General features: G+C 40.3%; 1 protein-coding gene across 4 annotated transcripts in view; it reads left to right on the top strand.

Moving 5' to 3' along the window:
* The window catches only part of PDGFD (platelet derived growth factor D), a 272,794-nt gene extending 259,747 nt beyond the window's left edge, over window positions 1-13,047 (top strand). For 3 of the 4 annotated variants that reach the window (XM_002708534.5, XM_051854143.2, XM_051853657.2), the window contains exon 7: window positions 10,436-13,047. In XM_002708534.5, the coding sequence (XP_002708580.1) occupies window positions 10,436-10,561 (126 nt within the window). In that variant the 3' untranslated portion in view covers window positions 10,562-13,047. 4 annotated transcript variants of the gene reach the window in all.
* Window positions 13,048-13,391: the final 344 nt, after the last annotated feature.

Raw genomic sequence — 13,391 nt, 5'->3', positions numbered from 1 at the left:
GTAATAACTGTGAGAAAGAACATTCAAGTTCAGGCCTTTGATGTCTTTGTAGACTGCTTTATTTTTATCTTAACTCTCTGTTCAGATAGAAGTTTCAGTTTGCTTTTCAAAATTCCTTATTGTGGAAACAGCGGAGTTAATCATATACTCAAAAGGACGGTTGCCTCCCAGACAGTTAACACTGAAGAACTTGGAAGGATCCAGTTACCATTCTTTTCATTCCTTTCTCATCTCTGTACACAATAACAGTCACCTGTATGTTTCTGTTCACAGTATCTGGAAGGGAAAACCCTTGATCTCTCTGTTCAGTAATAAGTAGATCTAAAATGTTAATATTCTTTTGAAAATGCACTCTAAAGCATCTCTTTAAGGCAGGTGTCATAATATTTTTACTTTCTCTGCAAAATCACTGCCAAGTGCTGGACTAAAGAACAAAACAGCATCAATCACTCAGCAACTGCATACCTGGAACAAACAATCCTGTCATATTCTCCCAGGCTCCTAACACACCCTTGAAAGGTGTCACAAATATCACTGTCAAGTGCCCGGTGGAAAATAGCAGAAGGCTTGTTCCTCTTCCAGAAGTGGGGTTGTCTGAGCTTTGTCTCATTAGGGACACATCCTAGTCCTTTTTTTGACAAGGCTGCTACCCATGCACAGGTTTTTCGTAGTACACATTTTTCCATAAGCCATTGAAGACCCCTCGTATTCATGGGTTTCAAAAAAATTCTTGCACCAAAAGATTCCATTTTCTGTAAACTTTTTGAAGTACTCACATGTTAATTCTTTGTCTGTATTCTTACCTTGGAGAAATGAAGAGACCAATTTCCCCGTCTCATAATTGCAAACTGATGTTCAATGAGTTTCTCGGAGAAATGAGCACCCTTTCAGGGGGTAAAGAGAACTGTCACATAGCAGGCCTGGGTGATTCTCTACATATATTTCAATGCTCAATATCAAGGAATTAAAATCTGTGAAATTAGAAAGATCCTAATGAAGCTACTACCATTGTTCTTTGCAGAGGATATGGCACTTCTTCTGTAGGGATCTGTGCAGTCTCCACTGTGCAATAAGATGTGACCATCTCAGTTATTTCATACTGTAAAATAAACTGGAAATATGTTATTATAAAAAAAGAAGGAATAAGAAAGAAAGGAGGAGGGAGGGTGGGAGCATGGGATGGTATGGTAGGAAGTATCACTATGATCTTGAATCTGGAAATATGAAATAAATGAAATTTGTTCACCTTAAAAAACATAAATTGGCACCAGCGCTGTGGTGTAGTAGATAAAGGCACTGACTGCAATGCTGACATCCTATATAGATGCCAGTTTGTGTCCCAGATGCTCTACTTCTGATCCAACTCCCTGCTAATGCAACTGGGAGAAGCAGTGGAAAATGGCCCAAGTGTTTGGGCCCCTACACCCATGTGGGAGACATGGGAAAAGCTCCTGGCTCCTGGCTCCTGGCTCCTGGCTCCTGGCTCCTGGCTCCTGGCTCCTGGCTCTGGCCTGGCCCAATACTAGCCATTGTAGCCATCTGGATGAAAGATCCTCTCTCTATGTGTTTCTCCCTCTCTCTCTATGACTCTGACCTCCAAATAATAAATAAATCTTTTTAAAACTTTTTAAAAAAAAATGTTGAGAGATACACCATTAAGGCATTCTACCTGTTTTCTAATAGCCATTCTATGCCTCTTGGAGTAAGTGGGTTTAGAAGTGCAAGTGGAAGCATCACTTCCCTTCCTCCTTTCCTGGGTTTATGATGGAGGCCTCTATAACGAAAGACAAATTAACAGAAGAAAAGCATACGAATTTATTTAAGTTGTACATGGCTTGGGAGCCTGTTTAACCTGATTTTTAAATAATAGATTTGATGAAGAGTGACTAGTCATGAAGAAATAAGATAGGGTAAGGGGTACAAATCTGGTGATAATAAACTGAGGGACATTCAGCAAAGCCTCTTTGTTCCATTTCCTCTCTGTTCTTCCTCTATCAGTAAGGATGTTCCTCTTCTCTGAATGTAGGCAGCCGTTCCTCACATGGAGGTCTCTGAGCTGTCCTAGGGGAAGTCAAATCCTTTTCCTGGGCTTTATGACCTACTTCATGGGAGAGGGCGGAGGGGAAGGTGAGAGTGGCTTTCCTGCTTCTGCCATTTTTCTACATTGCTTAACATTGAAATATTTTGGGATACGATATCCTGATCCTCATCATAGGATATAAAAGTTATTTTTGTGTGATTTTTAAAAGGAGATGATTTTAGAGAACTCATTGTCTAGACAATTATCAGCACTGATATTTCAATTATCTTCTCTTCATAATGCATAATGAAGGAATAATGTATTGTCTAGAAATATGGTGACCTTTGTCATTAATATATACTATTCTTCATCATTTCATCTCTTGTCTCCATCTATGTGATCAGTAACCAAAAAGTCAGGAAGCAGCAGAGAGAGAAAGATAGAATTCAGTTTTGTGTCTGCCCTTACTCTTATGATTGTAACAAGATGTTGGCATAACCCCCTATACTCTCCAGGAGAACTTCATGAAGTCACGAGAATGTTCTGTGTCTTCACTGTCTAATGTGGTAATCACCAGCAACATGCTGCCTAATAGCAACATGTGGATATTGGGCCCTTGAACGATTCATAACACAAAGTGAAGCTGAATTTTTAAATTTTATTTAATATTAACTAATCAAAATCTAAATACCAAGGCATGGCCAGTGGCTCCTATATTGGACAGCAGAATCTAGACCCATCTGTTATTGACACATTTACAGCATCTAGAATCATTCCAGTGTCTGGACAACATGAAAAAAAGAAAGTTCAGAGGATCATTTCTATTTTAATGTAGACTCTCATATAAAAATTTACATTCTATTACCACTTAAGAGTTAGGAGATGTAAATAGATATTTATATATAATTAGTCATATAATGTTGAGCCTCGAACTTGAGATAAAAGAATAGTACTTGTAGCTTTTGTATGTTTGAAACATCTGTTATTGAAACAAATTGATTTGTCTGAAATTCCAAACTGAGAACAAGAGGTAAGAAATTCTTTTCAAGGAGTCTACTCCCTGGCAAAAAGCCAGGATTTGGGTTCTGATTATAACTAAAAATAAGAAAAGCTTAGAAAATCTCTTTTTTGTTGCTTTTCTAGAAATAACATTTCTAGAGTTCACAGAGACTCTCCCTACTACTATCCTTTTTTTACATGGGTGAGACAATGAGTCAGATTTTTCCTGTGTTTTCCCTAGAAAAAAGGACAAGAAAGTGAAAAATTTACAGAGCTGGGGGACAGGAGATGCTGGAGTTAAGTTGCCACTGAGGAGCAGCAACTTAAAACTCCCCCAGGACCTCACCTTTCCTCCCTAAAACCCCACAATAACCTGCTCCCTGAATTCCAAGACAGACCTCAAAGTATGTGATAGCCATTAACTGTCACATTCTATCCTACCTCCAAATCTGATCCTACTGAAAATGTGTAAGGAGTATAAACAAATTGGTGCTTGAAGTGCTAGCTAAATGCAAAATACTAAAGAAATAAGCTATAAACAAGAACCTTTAACATTTGTAGACTGCTTATTAAATAGTTCACTCACTCTTCTAGACAAGGGCAGTGATAACACCTGTGCTGCTTACCACATGGGGCTACCGGGTGACAGTGCATCTGAAGACAGTGAGCTACTTTATTTGAGATTATGGTCTGGCTTCCTCAGTTCTGTCTACACTTCAGCTATGAAGACTCCCTATGTGAGTGGAGTTGCCATTAATAAAAAAATGAACATCCTTTCCCTTCTCAATCTGGCTTCATATCACGTCTTTTTGCCAAAGCTCGGCAAACCTGCCATGGGGTAAAGATACTCCCTGGGCAGACAAGGCCCCTGGTGTTGTGAATAATACCCAATGCCAGTGAAATCTGGGGTCCACTAGGTTTCTATTATGTTTTCTGCCAATGATCGTCTGAACAGGAAGTCATTAATCCTCTACAGGACTGTAAAAGCTGTTTAACTATTTAAATATATAAAGTAGGTCTGCAGCTAAATACACCTTATAACCCCAGAGTGTGCAAGGACAGCTGCTGCTAGAAGGAAATATGCAGGGTGCCCTTATGGTGTAGCAGGTTAAGCTGCCAATGCTGGCATCCTATGTCGGCATCAGTTCAAGTCCTGGTGGCCCCACTTCTGAACCAGCTCCTTTCTAATGGTTTAAGAAAGCAGCATAAGATGGTCCAAGTGTCTGAGCCCCTGCCACCTATGAGGGAGACCCGGATGAAGTGCCTAGCTTCAGCTTGGCCCAGCCTTCTGTGTTGCAGCCATTTCACGAGTAAACTAATAGATGAAGTTCTCTCTCTCTCCCTCTCTCTCTCTCTCCCTCCCTCCCTCTCTCCCTCTCTCCCTCTCTCTCCCTCTCTCCCTGTCTCCTCCACCTCTTCCTCTCTCCCTGTCTCTCTCCTTCCCTCTTTCTAACTCTGCTTTTCAATTTAAAAAGAAATCTTTAAAAAAAAATGAAGTAAATATCCACAGATGTCAGTGCTGCATTTTTCAATACCTATGGCCATTTTATAAACCTTCTCTATGAGGCAGCCTTTTCTCACCTTCATATTTAACTTCTTTTTTTAAGGTTTATTTATTTATTTGAAAGTCAGAGTTACACATAGAGAGGAGAGGCAGAGAAAGAGATTGAGAGAGAGAGAGAGAGAGAGAGAGAGGTCTTTCATCCGATGGTTCACTCCCCAGATGGCAGCAACAGCTGGAGCTGCACTGATCCGAAGCCAGGAGCCAGGAACTTCTTCCCGGTCTCCCACATGGGTGCAGGGGCCCAAGGACTTGGGCCATCTTCCACTGCTTTCCCAGGCCATAGCAGAGAGCTGGATCGGAAGTGGGGCAGTGGGGTCTCGAACCAGTGCCCGTATGGATGCCGGCGCTTCAGGCCAGGGCTTCAACCCACTGCGCCACAGCGCCGGCCCCCATATTTAACTTCTTAGCTCAATGTGGCTGAACTGTTTGTCATGTGTGTACTTTTTTATTGAGTACTGTGTCTCTTGATTTGATATAAAGTACTTCTGTTACAACACTTGGCCTCTATGTACTGCGATGATTGCTCGCAGGTTGAATTATTCAGGTAGAAAACATTATCCTGTCTTGAAAAGTTTTACTTATAGATTTCAGAATAATTCACCAAAATTCCTTAAAAATCTTGATTCTACACACATTTTCCATAAAATCTGTATACAAGAAAGAAGTTAAAAGAGTGGAAAAATAGTCTTTTGCTGTTTTTGTTTTCTAAGTAATTGTGTTGAATACTGCTTGCTTTACAAGTTAGGTGGAATCTTAAATAAACTCTTAATGATTCAGGTTTATACAATGCATTTCTCCTAAAATATGTACTTGTGTTCCTTTGTCAGCCATTAATTTGAGAACAGTTACAAGGCCTTAACAACCTTTTTTTATTTTCCCAATAAACAAGAACCCGACTCAGCAGCTACAGCTTTTCTGCCTGGTATTGTTTTATTAGTGTAATAGCTTTATAACAATGATTCATTCAGTGGTTTATTGGCAACAAGGCGAGTAACTGTAGTGAAATATCTTTTGTAATGTGGTAATTTGCAAAACTGAGCACCCTTGATTCTGTATAGTGGTATAAAAACCATCAGCTGGCTCAGTCACTCTCCATTTAGTAGCTGTCAGCCATTCCTGGCTTCATGTGGTTTCCCAGGGACTGGAGAGGAGTCAGTACCATTTTATCCCATAGATGCTAAGAAATGGCTGGCTGCCCCTCAGAGGATTTTATTTCTGTGCGTGTCCTTGCAGCTGTGAATCAGAGCTTGGAAAATAGGAAAGTGTTTTGTGACAGTACCTATTAGCAAGTTTCTTTCCACTGTGATAATTAATTCAGTGGTTCCTTCCCTTTAAAGGTGACCAGATAACCCATAACCAGCCGGTTTGCTTTCTTTCATAAAGGCTTTTCATTTTTCTTTTAACTTTCCCTGCTCCTTCAAATCAGCCTTGCTTTCTTCCTCCTCTCAATACTGTGTACCACAACCTAAGACTATTACATGGTCTGAAAGCTTTGAACATCAGTGCTGTGATCAGCCAGTAAAGCAGTCCAATTTCCACTTTGTTCAAACAGTGCCTTCCTGTCTTGTCTGGGAAAAGTGTCTGCCAATTCATTTTTCTCTTCTTATCAGCAAAACACATATATACTCTGCTTGTGTTGCTTAGTATAAAACACAGGGAAAATCCCCGAACAATCAGAAGACCAGTTAGAAAAACTGCCCAGGCTTCTGCTCCCATCCCAAAGCACTCACTTTTGTTTGGCATCAAATGAGAAAGCAAATCAATGGAGTGCTGGTTTTACAGGTGCTATTTATTGCAAATCTCTATGCCTTGATAAGAGTCTTCATTAAATAAAGAATATTATCACATGCTCACCTTGCTAGGAATCATTGCCTTCCCATGCATTCCCCACCCCCATAATGTAGTGTGCGTGCAGACAGTTTTGGACAGTCACAACTAATACATAGTGGAGAAATTCTTGGCAAAGCTGCAGGTGTCCAACCCCCAACTCCTTCCAAAGCACAGTTACCAAATATGGTGCAGCTGGGATTGCCTGTCTGTCAGGAACATGGCTATCTGGTACTCAAAAATTATTTATCCTTTGCTTTATTTACTTTTCATGGGAAACCATTTTTTTTAACTTTCTGCACTTAACTGGCAGGGAAAAACATGAAAATAAGAAAAGGGAGGCCGGCGCTGCGGCTCACTAGGCTAATTCTCCGCCTAGCGGCGCCGGCACACCGGGTTCTAGTCCCGGTCGGGGCGGCGGATTCTGTCCCGGTTGCCCCTCTTCCAGGCCAGCCCTCTGCTGTGGCCAGGGAGTGCAGTAGAGGATGGCCCAGGTGCTTGGGCCCTGCACCCCATGGGAGACCAGGAAAAGCACCTGGCTCCGGGCTGCTGCCATCGGAGGGTGAACCAACGGCAAAGGAAGATCTTTCTCTCTGTCTCTCTCTCTCACGGTCCACTCTGCCTGTCAAAAAAAAGAAAAAAAAAAAAAAAAAAAGAAAAGGGAAATGTCATTGTAACTCTGCTCTCATTACTTTAAATTCTATTTCAAAATTGTGTGAGTGGTCAAGAGCATGGTCTGATTGGTTTTGGTCTGTCTCTTATTTTCTTGCCTGTTTTGTTTTGCTGCACACTGGATGGAGGTTGAGATAGATGGGATGCAGAGAAGTGGCAAGAGGAATAAACTTCAAACCATTCCCATGCTTCTGCATTGGCAACATTGCCCACCACATTCACCCCAATGTATTTCTTCAGCAGCTACTATATTTCCAACACACTGGTTAGATGTAGAAAGAAAAGCTTGGGTTTCACGTACAATGTCATGACCAAGGCCATGAGAGTTAGCTTCTGATTCTACCACTTACAAGCTCCATGATCATGGACAAGTAACTTGATCACTCTCTTTGTCTATAAGCTACATTTAAAAGGCATTTATCTCACTGGGTTTCAGTGAGTCCAGATAATTTACCATTTGCTAGGCCACTTACAATAGTGTCTGGCATCTAACAAGCACTCAATAATGTTGGTGCTTTATCTTCCTTGTCCTCAGCGCTCTTATAATCCAATTAATAAATATAATTTGTAATAAATCATGTGAAATTATATGATGCTCATCAGAAGTAGGGTAGAATTGCAGAAGCAAATGGTAACAATAGTAGTATTTGGAGTGTCTTTACCAATGTTGAATACAATTTAGCCTCTCCTGTCATTAATCCTCTCAGAGTTTCTTCCCCCAGGTTTGCACTCCCAATTCTTTTGAAGCTTTGCTGCATATGAGACTCCATGTTCCATTCCAGGCTCCCCAGCTCCAGTGGACATTGAACAGATGCAGTGATTTATTCCCGACTCACTGGAATTCCCATGGCACGGCAGGCTTGAATTCCAAATGAGAAAAATTATTCAGACCCACATGCATGAGCGCTGAGGACTCAGCATATTTTTCTAGGAGATGATCTGAGGTTGTTTAAGACTTTAAACATTTATTGTGAGAATGAGAAAATGACTAGAATAGAATCCATAAAAATTAGTGTGGGAGTGTCATGAAATGTTATGCAGAAATTAAAGCAAGATGCTCCTGCATTTAACCTTCAACTAGTGTCAAAATATATGAAGCAAAACCTAACAGGTTTCTACTGTATTGTGCATGTGGGGCCAGATACACCTTTGAGACTCAAAAAATATTTTAGCTCTGTTAGAATCATTGGGTCACAGTATACCAGGAGCTGGAAGAGAAAATCCTGGTCCCAAATCCAAGTTGCCAGAAGACCCTGGTTCTTCTCTTCCTTTAGATCCCAAGTTACCTAATCTGTAACATGAGCATGATAGCCTCTTTGCAATGCAAAAAAGTTTTTCTGAGAGTAAAACCTTATTATCTGTGCAAATTCTTTGAAAATTAAAAAATGTAACACAATTGGATGATGGTGTCACAATGGAATTTGTGGCCTAACAGGAAAATAGAACAAAATCTGAAGTAAAAGCTAACAGGAACCTAAGATAATAAAGACAAGGAGGCCGGTGCCGTGGCTCACTAGGCTAATCCTCCGCCTGCGGCGCCAGCACCCTGGGTTCTAGTCCTGGTCGGGGCACCGGATTCTGTCCCAGTTACCCCTCTTCCAGTCCAGCTCTCTGCTGTGGCCAGGGAGTGCAGTGGAGGATGGCCCAAGTGCTTGGGCCCTGCACCCGCATGGGAGACCAGGAAGAAGCACCTGGCTCCTGGCTTCGGATCAGCGCGGTATGCTGGCCACAGCGCGCCAGCCTCATGGCCATTGGAGGGTGAACCAACAGCAAAGGAAGACCTTTCTCTCTGTCTCTCTCTCTCTCACTGTCCATTCTGCCTGTCAAAGAAAGAGAGAGAGAGAGAGAGAGAGAGAGAGAGAGAGAGAGAAACTTTATGGCTACCAGGAATACCTTTAAAAAATACAATGCCAGCACACCGGGTTCTAGTCCCGGTTGGAGTGCCAGATTCTGTCCCGGTTGCTCCTCTTCCAGTCCAGCTCTCTGCTGTGGCCCGGGAGTGCAGTGGAGGATGGCCCAAGTGTTTGGGCCCTGCACCCACATGGGAGACCAGGAGGAAGCACCTGGCTCCTGGCTTCGGAGCGGCGCAGCATGCACCGGCCGTAGCGGCCACTTGGGGGGTGAACCAACAGAAAAAGGAAGACCTTTCTCTCTGTCTCTCTCTCACTGTCCACTCTGCCTGTCAAATAAATAAATAAATAAAGACAGACAAGGAAACAGGTAAACTGTCTATTCGGTGTATGGGAAAACAAGTATGTAATTTTATCAAGTATTTATCTAAATGACAAACTTTTACTTAAAAATGTCATAACAGGGAGCAGAAGTTGGCTCTGTTTAAATTAGTGATTTAAGAAATTATACTTAAATGAAATAAATGTTTTAAAAAATTAAAGGTGGGGCAAGCATTTGGCACAGGGACTAAGACACTGCTTGGGACGCCTATATTCATATTAGAATGCTTGGGTTCCAGTTTCAACTCTACTTCTGATTCCCGCTTCCTGCTATTGTGCAACCTCAAGGCAAAAGTGATGGCTTAAGTTTTTGGGTCCCTGCCACCACAGAGGAGATCTGGATTGAGTTCCCAGTTCGCAGTCAGGCTGGTCCAGCCCCAGCTGTTGTGAGCATTTGCAACCAAAGCAGCAGATGGAAGATCTCTGGATGTCTCTGTCTGCCTATGCCAATTTATATTTCAAATGAATAAAACAACATTTCCTTAAAAATGAAGGATATACTTATTGATTTAACAAATGTTATATTGATACCAGGTCCTAAAGTATAAAAACTGTCTGGACCTTGACTGGTTTTGGATTGAAATACTATTGTACTTTAACAAATATGAAAGAACAGAAATGTATTTTCATTCCTTAACATCACAAATGACCTTCTTAAGGCAAAAGGTCTTACCTCAACCCAACACTTAATACTGACATATCATATCATATCATTTGCATGAGTTTATGCATTATCCCATCTTTGGAAATAATGTGGTCATTATTATATTTATCTGTAGCACATACTTTAGTCAGAAGGATGTAATATTTGGGATAGCACTTTTCACAAAACAGGTCCATAGAAAGCTAATAAAAATGTTTAAGGTACAACTGAAGGTCATCTTGGTATGGCAGGTACACAATGCAGAGGCATTCCTCTGTGATCAGTGGCCTTCTCCAATGCAGGGGATCAGTGTTTGTTGGCCAAGGTGTTCAGATGTGTGCCTTCTAAAGTAAGCCCGTAGCTGTAGTTGAATTCTCGATGAGTTAAGTGTTTGTTGTTATAAAAAGGCATAAGGAAGTGGCACCGGGCTGCAGCAAATTCTAAGGGCTTTCTAACAGGTAATATGTTTTTTGTCATAGGTATTAAAGTTTGAGCCTGGCCATTTCAAGAGGAGGAACAGAGCTAAGAACATGGCTCTTGTTGACATCCAGTTGGATCACCATGAACGGTGTGACTGTATCTGCAGCTCAAGACCACCTCGATAAAAGACTGTGCACACACTTACGTTAAGCATGCAAGAGCAGTTAGTTTAAGGAGGGTGTGGTAAGAGATCCTTTTCCCACCAGCAACAGAACATACTACTAGCATGCATTGCAATGAATACAAGTGGTGGCTGAATTTCAACCTAGCTTTGTTATTGCCATAGCACATAAAAGGGTATGTCATCAACTTCTATATCCAATAATACAGGATTCCATTTAATGATAGTATATGAGGAGATATATATACCCCATATATACATATATGACATATGTATATCTCCATATCTAGATGTAAATATATCAGATGATTTATTTGGTATATATAGCCAGGCACACAGAGCTCATATATGGTTATTTAGAACCTTAGTCTTTTGACGAAATAAGGGGAATATCAAATATATATTTCTTTAAAAAATCCAGAAGATGAATTTGTTTATTTTTTGATTTTGAATTACCATAAAATTTTGAATCTTTCTTTGGAAAAGTATCTTGTATATTAAAAACCAAAAGATGAGCTTTTCTTATGTACATGTCTTAGTTGATTATAAAACAGAAGAAAAACATGATTTCTGAGAAAAGGGCAAATACTTAATCATTTTTCCCAGGAGATGCAGTTACCTGTGTAGATGATAATTACTTGTCTCCAAAACTGTGCCAAAATAATATAGGTGCTTTAGAAAGTAAGTCATTAAGTCTTCTTTTTATGCATTTTGCTGATGTATGCTAATTCATTTAACACCTGTCTCAAAAATTGCTCAGAAGGTTTATTATTATAATCTTGCAAGAGACAATTTATAAGTTGTAGCCAAGTTTTGAATTCTTTTCTTTCCATAAACCCCTCCACAAGAGCAAATCCTTCCAAGAATGACATGGGGACTGTGTATGAGCCTTTCATAAAGGTATACATTGGCAGAATTAAGCAATGCAAACTTAAAAAAAAGTAAACTTCAAAATGTTCACATGACTGGAAATCAGAATGTCTGGTGGAATCCTTGTTCAGTAATGGATTCAAACTCTCTAAGCCATGCCAACACTTTTATGTATTTTGCCTTTGTGTCCCTGTCTCTTCAACATATAGACGTGAATTTACAGCAGTGTTTTATACTTGGCAAGCCAGCATGGATTATTCATAGTCTAAAAGCTTTTGCATATTAATAAAACAACCAATTTTGCTGATGTAAATCTCTGATCATATACTCAGTCACCATTCTGCTTCTCATTCCTGAACCCAGTGAAATCAGATCTGGGGTCTCGGTGCTTTCCAAATCTTTGGAGCTTGTTTTAGGAAGCCAGTTGTAACTTAAGGGAGCACAAGTTTGGCTCTGTTCCCCCCGCCCCGGAAAATTGTTTTGCAGTGGTTATTGATATTTAGAGTAAATCTTCCTCCCTGGCTCCTGTATGTCTATTTTAAATGAGACTGACCCCAGGAGCAGGAAATGATTCATTATTCTCTAAAGAAAGACACTTAAGAGAGAACACTGAAATCGAGATAGCCCAGGGACTGCTCAGGAGAGCTCCATTTTTCTTCCTGACTTACAAGTAAAAAGGAGAGCTGATTTCTTCTATGAGTCTAGGGCCCTACGGACTACAGCCAGACACGGTGAGGCATATGTGACTGCACTACTTAAAGCCCAGTGTCAGAGGAGTGGCCTATTCAATATAATTAGATTGCTACAATGCCCCAAACCCAAGTTCTCAAGTGTCCTTCAGGAGCTTGATTCGTCTCCTGTTTTTGTAGTGAAAGACCTGTGCTTATTAAAGATATAACTTTTACTGCTCCCCTAAAAGTATCCGGTGTTTTTACTCAGGGACTGATTGGAAAAATTTAAATACTCTATTGTTTAGTCTCCAGAAACCCAGAGCACAGTCAGAAATAGCCAGGCAGACACCAACAATCAGGAGCCACTCTTCTCCTTCATGGCCACTGCAAGTTTTCTGTGAAATCATTGGCTTCCTGTACCAACCTCAAAATGCGTGTTACATCATTCCAGTTTTTTATGGCTCACATCATAACTGTAAATATGAAAAACTGGAGTGTTCCACCCAATTTTTAATAAACCTTTCAGGTTGCAATAACCCCACAATAGTTTTCAGTTAAAACCCTATCTATATGTTTATTTATTACCTTAAATGTAAACAGGCATATTCAGTCACTTTACTTTTGCTTTCCTGAGTGTTTTATTAAAACTCCTCCCTTGGTTATCTGTTATCTATTGCACTTCCAACTTGTAGCCAATAAATCTGTTTCATGGCCATCAAAGGAATAAAAAGCTTACCGTACAAATTACATTTCAAAACAAGCCCCAATAAATCCACATGTCTGCATGGCTCACTCAATATGTTCTTACAGAATAAAACACTTTCGTAGGTAACGATTTTATGTTTGCTTTTCACATTGGTAAAATGCAGCTTTTTAGGCTTCATAGCATTTTCTGTAAGCAAATGTAATATGCTTCTTCATGAAAAATAAATATTGCTTTTGAACAAAACCATTCCATTATTTATTACTAAATTGCAAATTTAAAGGCATACCAGATTACAAACTTGCTTTCACAAATGTATGCAACGGTTTGGAGTGATTGGGTGATTTCTGAGTGCTTCATTTTATAATGGCTGAAAGAGAAAACATCTGCTCTCAGCTTATTCTGTCTCTGACCTGCAACTACACAGCAAATTGGGATTTGGGTTTTGTTTTCTTGCTCCTGTTGTTGCTTCTTACTTCACTTTTTTTGCTTGGGTCTTTTAATGAAATACACTCTCCTCTGACATTTCTTTATTATCCTCCTACTGAAAACGGGATAGCAACTGTACAGTGTTGACTGAAACTTCGCCA

Source organism: Oryctolagus cuniculus, chromosome 1 (assembly GCF_964237555.1).
Source record: "Oryctolagus cuniculus chromosome 1, mOryCun1.1, whole genome shotgun sequence".
Taxonomy (NCBI): Eukaryota; Metazoa; Chordata; class Mammalia; order Lagomorpha; family Leporidae; genus Oryctolagus; species Oryctolagus cuniculus.
Note: the sequence above shows the minus strand (reverse complement) of the source record. Positions and strands in the feature narration are given on the sequence as shown.